Genomic DNA, 8550 nt, shown 5'->3' with positions numbered 1-8550 from the left:
TTGACCCCACTCCCCAGTAATCCCCCAACTAAATTCTTAATGGCAGAAGAGAGTGAACTCATCCCTGCAATTCTACAAATTCAGAATATCTTTGAAGTTTAGGGTCTTATCATTTAAATTCATGTAAACTCATCATTCTTTCCATGAAATGAAACAGATGATTTTAATTACTTACCAGTTAAATGACTTAATCCTCCAATTCCAATATACACATTTCAATTACTAAAACTGATATTCCTGGAAGGTGCCCCATATATATCCTATAGCTTCTCAGTCTTTTCTAGAAGTGCCTCATTTAAGAAGTATGATAAGTATGAGATACAGTATGGCCTCTAAATAAATACCATATTCCTAAAAAAGCAAGTGTTTCATAATTCATGAAAAAAATTAGACTAAATATGGAAGGGGGAAGACCTTCAGAAGTTGAAACAAAAAAGTGCCTTGTCCCTCACATGAAAGCTACATAAAACTTCCTATCTTATATACGAAGTGATTCTAGTTGTTTCCTACCACCACCTCCCCATTCCCTAGAGCGCTTCCAGTGAATCCTGTTATTTCCTTAGCACTCGAAAAAGGGAAAAATACCTCCAAGTCATCTCTCTTGGCATTATTTCAGACAATAAATGCTAGACTTGGATATATTTGCAAATATGTAAAAAGATATGCATTGCAGGATTTTTTGGAGTAGGAAAAATCCCTTGAAACTTAAATGCCAATCCATAGGGGCTAGTAAAATAAATGACAGCACATCCAGACAAAGGCATATCATGCAGAGTATCAGGTAGTCATCAAATAAAATGCGGTAAATGATTACTCCATGTTCATGTGTCGCAGGAGCTCCAGGATATGGGTTTTCAAAAAAGCAAGGTACAGAACAGGTATAATTCCTACTGAATAGGAAAAAGGCAGGGTGGGGGAAGGGCAGATAATGATACTTATATATGCATTGAATGTCTCTGTAAAGATACACCAGTGGTTGTCTCTGCAGAATAAAATAAGGGATTATTAGAAGGAAATTTGCTTATTATATCCATTCTTGTATTGCTGAAATTTTTTTTTACCATCTATATTCCCTTTACAAAAAATAAATTGTATGTGTATGCACACACACCCACACACACAATTTTAAAACAAAAGCTATCTACAGGAAACCCACTGACAACAGAAATGAGGAAGGGAGAACTTTGGTTTATTCCACGCCTACCCAACTCATGGTTCCTGTGCCATAGCCCTGCAGAAATGGCTGGTATTACCTGGTATGGTTTCTGGGATTTCCAAATCTGAGTAGCTCCATGTTTTCTTTGGAGAGGAGGGACATCAAGGACTGAAGGAGTTTCAGTAAAGAGCCCCAACATCAAAAGTGCACTAACTCTTCCCAACACTGTTTAGAGCCTTATCTTCATACTTCACAGCTTCTACTTCCCTTTTCCTACATACTTTAAGAGGTCACCTCTACCAACATACCCCATGTTTAAAACAATGCACATATGCTGCAAAGAAATGGTGAAAGAAAATCGTTGTGAAGGATTTTTTCTGTGCCTTGAGATTGGTAACTGCCTTTCTGTGCTTGACAATCTCTGGGGAAAGAACCTGTTCACTCTTGGCCCAGCTGGTCAATTACACAGTGAGATCTTCTGATGGCATAATGCACACCATTAGTTCCACAGCAATTTGGGAAGCATTCCCAGTATTTGGAGAATCCCTTGAATGAAATTAGACCAGTATTCTACCAAATCTATAACCAGGAGCCAAGAGGAATAATTAAAGGAGTAAATGTTTTATTCTTTAGTGTTTAATAGAATACATAACAAGTCACATAATGATTCATTACTTCACACACAGGGAGGAAAACAGTATCAAGTAATCCTGTTATACAACTGGTTGTGCATTGGGAGTACAGGAATCTCAAGAGCATTTAGATGGTTGAAGAAATTCTCACTTTTTAAGTTTGGGCATATCTGAAAAGACTTAAAAAATATAGAGTGACTTTTTTTTGGCTTTATGTTTCACTAGAAAAGATAACATTATGGTTTTTTTTCCCCCTCTCCTTATATTTTTAGAAAATGGCTCAATGATATGTATCACTTAGCATATAATGTTTTCAACAATGTCAAAATCCAAGATGGCTCTGTGGGAATCTTACACTGTTTAGCTGGTAAGTTTTTCCAATACCCAGAAAATTTTAGGTAATATATACTTTAAAATTAACATCCACGACAGATGTTTTAATTCTGCTATTAAATGGTCTCTGATGCTGTTTGAGTAGTCATAAACAAATTGCCATCATTTGTATTAGAAGGTAACAGCATAATTCATTTGTCTATAAAGTCACAGAGACACAGTTGTATAATAGTTTACTTTACAATAAATGTCCACATACTTCAAAACACATTCAAAGTAAAAAACTTGGCTTGGAAAAAAATCACAAAATGTACAAAGTGACAAGAATTCTTGGTCAACTAGTCGATCTTTCTACTACAGAAGATTATTTTTGAATGTAGATCTTCTGGTTAAATTTCTTCTATCTAAGTCTCAAGGGCCCAGTAGAGAATCTAAATCCTCAAATGCTAATACTTCTAGATTTTTTTACTGTCCAAAAGTGTGACAAAGAAAAGTTAACTTCAACATAATGAGTTCCTGGCTATAGGAAACCCACTCCAGTATGTAACCACTAGAAATAAAAGCATATTTTACATCTTATTTCTCTAGAGACAAACTTAGGTCACCTAAGAAAACTTTACCTATTTTTAAAGGATTTATAAAGGAAAAAAATCTAGAAAACTTAAAATCACAATAACCAATCTTTAAAACTTCAGAACAAATCAGTTTACTATTTAAAGAAACACACCAATTGAGTAAAGTACTTGTGATTTAGACTATAAAATAAATTCTTAAGGAATTCAATCCCTCCAGTCAATAATTTTCCAAATGTCTATATTTATAATTTAGGATCTTTATGTGACAGTACCAAATGATTTGAATATTAGTTTGAGATTTATAAACTGAAGAACAAAAAATTATGAGATCTTCAACCTACATGGCTTTAAAGCAATACTAGCATTCTACAAAAAATTTCAATGAACACTGGAACATGTTATGAACTTTGCCAGTTGCCCATTTTGTCTGAATTTTCCAAATTGTGCATTACCTCAGATAAGCAAAAAGCCCATAATTGCATCTAGTTTGAAATGGAAGACTATTTTGGCTAGTATTAAAATTATTACTTTGCTATAAATCCAAACAAAAAGCAAATATGGGAAAAAACTCATATTGAAAGGTGAAAAATTTTAGTGTCTCACACCTTCAAGGAATGTTTTCCAAAACATATAATTTGAAATAAGAATGAATATGCTTCAGTCTACAGGTTTTAATAGAAAATACAGGTGCAAAAGCATTGAACACGGTACCTGTTTTTTTTAACCATTTGCCACCACTGTCAACAATTCTTTTTTAGTTAGTTATTAGACGTCTAATGGCATTCAGTTGTATTTATGAACAGCAAATAGTAATTAGAGCAACTTATGGAAATGCATGCTACTCTGAACTAGGTTAATGTAGACATAATTACCCGGATAATTTATGCCATTCTCACAGGTAGAGTGGTGTTTTGAAGGGCTTGTTCAAATGACCCTTCAATACCCCATCCCATCAACCCTGTCCACTTTGTAGACCATTAACGGTTCTTCAGGGGCCCAAAGCCCATGGAGAAGAAGGGATCCAAGAATGCTCAGGCCCAGTCATCTTGCCTCAGTTATGCAGTCTATCCAATGTAAAATGAGTTTCCTACCCAGCCTTTACTTTGGGCAAAAAGTAACAAGTTTTCTTGTATCAATTTCCAACTTTAAAAGGGACAGTCATCCTTAGAAAAAAGAGGTCAGTTTACTCCTCCTAAGCATTAAATTCTCAGTCTTTCAAATAATGAAGTGGGGGTGGGAGGATTGCTGGGCAGCAAGGGGGTGAGGAAGAAAAATGTCTATGCACAATGCAGAAGACTAGCTCAACTCAAGGTTTTACAAGATGAAATTCTTAAGACTTGAGCGGCAGAGACAGAATTGCTATGTATTGCCATCTGTCAGTGGTTTAGATCTGTCCTAACATGTTCTTAATTATATACTTTTTGTCAAGCAGTCTATCAGAATGCCATGACAGGGTGGAGAAATCTCTGTGACACTCACTTTTGGCTACTAAGCAACACTTAAATCATTTATTTCAGACTTGAAATAGGTATGAGTTCTGAGGCATTAACAAGTCTGAGACCAAACTCAATACATAAGCAAACACAACTTCCTGCATTTCTGCTTCCACTTCCCTTACTTTTACAGTCTTCGTATACACAGCGAACTTTACTTTCCTAAAATGCCAGCCACTCTAATAAAAGACCTCAAATCTTTCTCTTTCCCAAGTAAAAAAAAAAAAAGTTAGATAAAAAATTCAGGTAACTTAATTTTAAGTAGACAGTTAATCAACACATTATTTGTATACAACTAATATCAAAGCAAAAAAGCATGGTGCAAACTCAGTTTTACAGTTATGTATTTTTCCCTAACCCAATTTCCCCTTAGACAAGATATAAGAAACTCATCAAAACATATTGTTTTAGTATATACACCATCTGATGCAAGTTACTGGGGTAAAGATAGGGAATTTTATAGCATTAGTAAATGAATTAAAAAACTAAATGATTCGTGTAAAATGTTTATATAGGATATATACAGGTTGGATAACATGAGTCTAAGAATAAAACTTGATTCTTAACATCTGTTATGAACATATTAAGATACAGTACAAGATTCATTTTTAAAAAGAAGGAAAAATAGCACTAATTTAAACACTGAAAATGGCTCTTACAAAATCTTTAAAAACATACTTCAGAGAAGGATGCTAAAATAAACAAAATAAAATAGAAAGGCTTCTCCATTATCACAGAATATCCAAAGGACACCTCAAAGCATGAAAGACAAGGATTTGTTTCCCTCCACTGATGGTGTAGATAGGATATGCAGTGGGAATTTATTCCATGTTAGAGTAAAGGCATAAGGCAACCAGGTCTCCTTCTGTTTCATTTACCCAAAACACCATTTTATTGCTCAGCTCACTTATAAGTACTTATTTGCCTTCATTTAAAAATATTCCATTTTACAGCTATCTACAGATGGGCAGCCCTTGGTGCTTCCGTTTCTGTGCAGCTCTGTGCCTCGAAAAGATTCCACCTTACCTTCAAACAAATGGCATGAAAGAAGAATGCAGTGAGATTTTCAGGTTTGCTCACCAGTAAAACATGTGCTAGGCTTAGGAAAATAAGGATTTGTAGTAAGAGACCTTAAATCTAAGTAACCAAAATGAAACATTTTGCTCAAGTAAAAAGATTTTTAAATCAGGATTTATATTCAAAAAGAAAATAAAAGTTCAAAAACTAAAACCTCACTGGGTAACTCTTTGGTTAAGTTAGTTAAGTATCAGTAATTTTTATTAGGATTCAAAACGGTTCAATAACTGCCGGTTAAAAATGGTTCTGTCGTTAACTGAATAAAATGCTTGGCATGTTTTCATGTACTGTTTGATATTTAAAAGAAAAAGTGCATGTACTCAAACGGATAGCACAAACTTACAAATTTCAAATAATAAATGAGTATGTCTGCTCCTCCCTTCCCACCCTTTTTCTTTCCCAACCCCCCACCCCCACCCCAAGTCTTACAAGCTGTAAGTCCTACTATCATTCACTGCAAGAATACAGGCTTTCCTAATACCCACGTCGCTTACTACCCAGCTGTTTTAAAGCCACCGCCAGGGAACTTTCCCGCAGGGCTTGGTGACCTGGGCACAGTTGCCCTCTTCGGCGGCGGCGGTGTTTTTCTCCCTCTTGTCAGTAATGGCTGCCATGTCAACTAAAGTCGAACCAACTAGCTTCCGGCAACGAGCCAAGAAGAAAGGGTGGCGCAGGCAGGTGGGTCACGTTCTGCAAGTTGAAGCCACGCAGGCGAGGATCTTTTTATGCCGTTTGGAAAAGATGCGATCTTTCACTGTGCCAGCACTAGATTCTTCTACTTCTACTGGTAACTTTTCAAGACTTATTCATTTACAGTCACTGAATTGCCTTCATAGGGTCCTAATTCTAGAACCAGAGTCTTTCATTCAACCTTCTAAATATCCACCTTTAAAGACAGTCTAAAGACTGTGATGACTTTTGAAAACACTATAACTATCCCCAGCGTTATCAATTCTCATCTCTTAAAACCCGAATGAATCATAAGGACTCCAGGTTTCAAGGGATCTTCTACACACTAGACACGGTTCAATCAGGTTCTGAACAATTCAATCACTTCGTGGCCACACTGCCCCACTCCATCCAGATTGAAGGACAATCTGGGGAAGGGGTGGTTTGAGGCAAAGGATGGAGGAAGGGTGGGATGAGGGTACGTCTGGGCTCTCTCGGTTAGAGGGGTCCGAAAAAAACGAAAAAGCCGAGAGGGTTTGCGGCTGCAAGTTCTGGAATTTGGGAGGGAGGGGTCTGGCCCCAGCTACCGGAGCGAGGCGTGGGGGTGTGGGGTGGGGAGAGGGCAGAAGTAGAGGAACGAGAGGGGTGAGGGGAAGACTAGAAGCTAAGATCATCTCCCGGGCAGGGAAGGGGGAGGAGAGGACGCCGGAGTCGCGAGGGGGTTCCGGGGCGCTCACTCCCTGCAGAAGACGTACTCGGTGTAGCTGGTCCAGATCTTGTCCTCACTCTGATCGGTGCTGCTGGCGAAGGCGCAGGTGCCAGTGGAGCTGCACGCCACCATGTGGAAGCCCGACTCGGACAGCTTGTCGAAGGCCTGCTCCAGGAAGTTGAACTTGAGGTAATAGCGCGACGTGTAGCGCTCTGGGGGCCGGTCGGGGTCCCGGCTCTCATTCAGGGTGTCCCCGAACACCTCTTTGGCCAACGATGTCTTGCCGCACACGGTGATGCGCGCCACTCGCCGGAACTTGGCGTCCGCCTGCGCATCCCGCCCGATAGTGTAGGAGCCGCGGTAGCCGATGGTGATGTAGCCCGAGCGCCGGCTGCCGTCCAGCGACTGGGACGGCGTGAGCAGCGGGCCCGCCGCGCCCCCAGACGGGCTTCGGCTAGCCAGCTCCAGCGTGGGCGACGGCGCTCCGGCCGAGGCGCCCTCTTGCTGCTCCGGCTCACTATAGCCCAACGGCAGCAGCTCGTCACCCAGAGAGCCCTCCTTGTGTACCCCGCTCCGCGAGTGCGGCGGTGGCGGCCCGGGGCCGGGCTGCTGGGGCGCCCCGAGGCGACGCACGAGCTCCGGCAGCTCGAAGTACTCGGCCTCGCGCTGGAGCCGGCTGCGCTCGGGGAAGTAGTCTGGCAGCACAAGCTGCAAGTCCCGCAGGTAATCCAGGATGTAGCGGAAGAGGAAGCCGTCCCGATCCAGAAAGAAGCGGCCTTTGCTGTCCCGGGCCAGCTCCTGCGGCTGCTGCTGCGTGAACATGCGCCAGAGCAGCGAGTCGGGAACCGACACCACCGTGCAGCGCCGGGTCACATACACCTGGCCCCCCACGTTCAGCTCCACGATGTCTGGGAAAAGCGGCGGGTCTGCGGACGAGGACGAGGAGCCGCTGCCACCCCCGCCGCCGCCCCCATTAGGTAATCCACGTGTGCTGTCTGCCAGAGCCATGGCAAAGGGGGCTGGAGAAGTGGAAGGGAGCGGGGCCGCCCGCAGAAGCCGCAGCCGCCTTTGCCGGAGTCACTGCTCCCGAACGGTCGCTGAGCTCTGGCTACCGCCACCAAGAACCGCACGGTACCGAGCGGTGCAAGCACCCCGCTGTGCGCCCTGGTGCACCCTTGTGCGCCGAGCTCGCTCCGCCCGCGCGCTCTAAGCGAGTGTCGGGTCGCAGCCAGCGCGCGGCTTAAGTAGAGCCGCCTGCTTGAGCGCCGCGGCGCGCAGGAGGAGGCGTGGGCGGCTGCCGAACCGCGTATCCTCGCTCCCCCAGCAGGGGTGGGGGGAAGAGGAGGGAGGCAGCTGGGAATCGATTTGCATCTTAAACGCTGACGCCCCGCCTGGCTGCAAGCTCCACCCGGGTTTGCGCGCGGCGTGGACGACCCGGCCCACCCCCGCCGCCCTGATTCGCGCTCTAACCTTTTCCCGCTCCCGCTCAACTTTCCCTTCCGAAGTGGACAAAGCCTGGGTTAGGCCACTTTGGAAGACGAACTTTCGGTCGGAGGGGCATTCACTGCGCTGCCTGACACCCCACCCCAGTCCGCCCCGCCCCCTTGACTCTGGAAGGAGGATGTAAACTTTCTGGCCTCTCCTGGGGTAGTGGAAGAGCGTGGACGCCTCGGCCGGCTGCCTCCCGAACTGTCTGCTTTAAACGAAAGAGCTGTGTCGCTGGCGTAGTCGGTCGTCTTGTCGCTTAAAGTCCTTGAGAAGGAAAAAAAATCTGGAGAGACACAGGAGCCGCCCCATGGGTGGGTAGTTGTGGCAGCCAGATATTGTTCGGTTGCTCAGTAGCTTCGAGAAAATCCTAGAAATAAGAGGCTAACCTCGGTATTCTGCTGCAGGACGCTCTTCGACA

At 43.3% G+C, this 8550-nt stretch overlaps 1 protein-coding gene across 1 annotated transcript; it reads right to left on the bottom strand.

The window, feature by feature from the left end:
• Positions 1-5684: 5684 nt before the first annotated feature.
• Positions 5685-7978, bottom strand: KCTD12 (potassium channel tetramerization domain containing 12). The gene has a single exon (XM_037800444.1). The coding sequence runs from the start codon at positions 7650-7652 to the stop codon at positions 6669-6671; it is 984 nt and encodes a 327-aa protein (XP_037656372.1). The 5' UTR covers positions 7653-7978; the 3' UTR covers positions 5685-6668.
• Between the last annotated feature and the right edge of the window lie 572 nt (positions 7979-8550).

Source organism: Choloepus didactylus, chromosome 12, assembly GCF_015220235.1.
Source record: "Choloepus didactylus isolate mChoDid1 chromosome 12, mChoDid1.pri, whole genome shotgun sequence".
Lineage (NCBI taxonomy): Eukaryota > Metazoa > Chordata > Mammalia > Pilosa > Megalonychidae > Choloepus > Choloepus didactylus.
Note: the sequence above shows the minus strand (reverse complement) of the source record. Positions and strands in the feature narration are given on the sequence as shown.

Coding starts and splice junctions, on each gene's coding strand:
- KCTD12 (XM_037800444.1), bottom strand. CDS start 7,652: ATGGCTCTGGCAGACAGCACACGTGGATTACCTAATGGGGGCGGCGGC.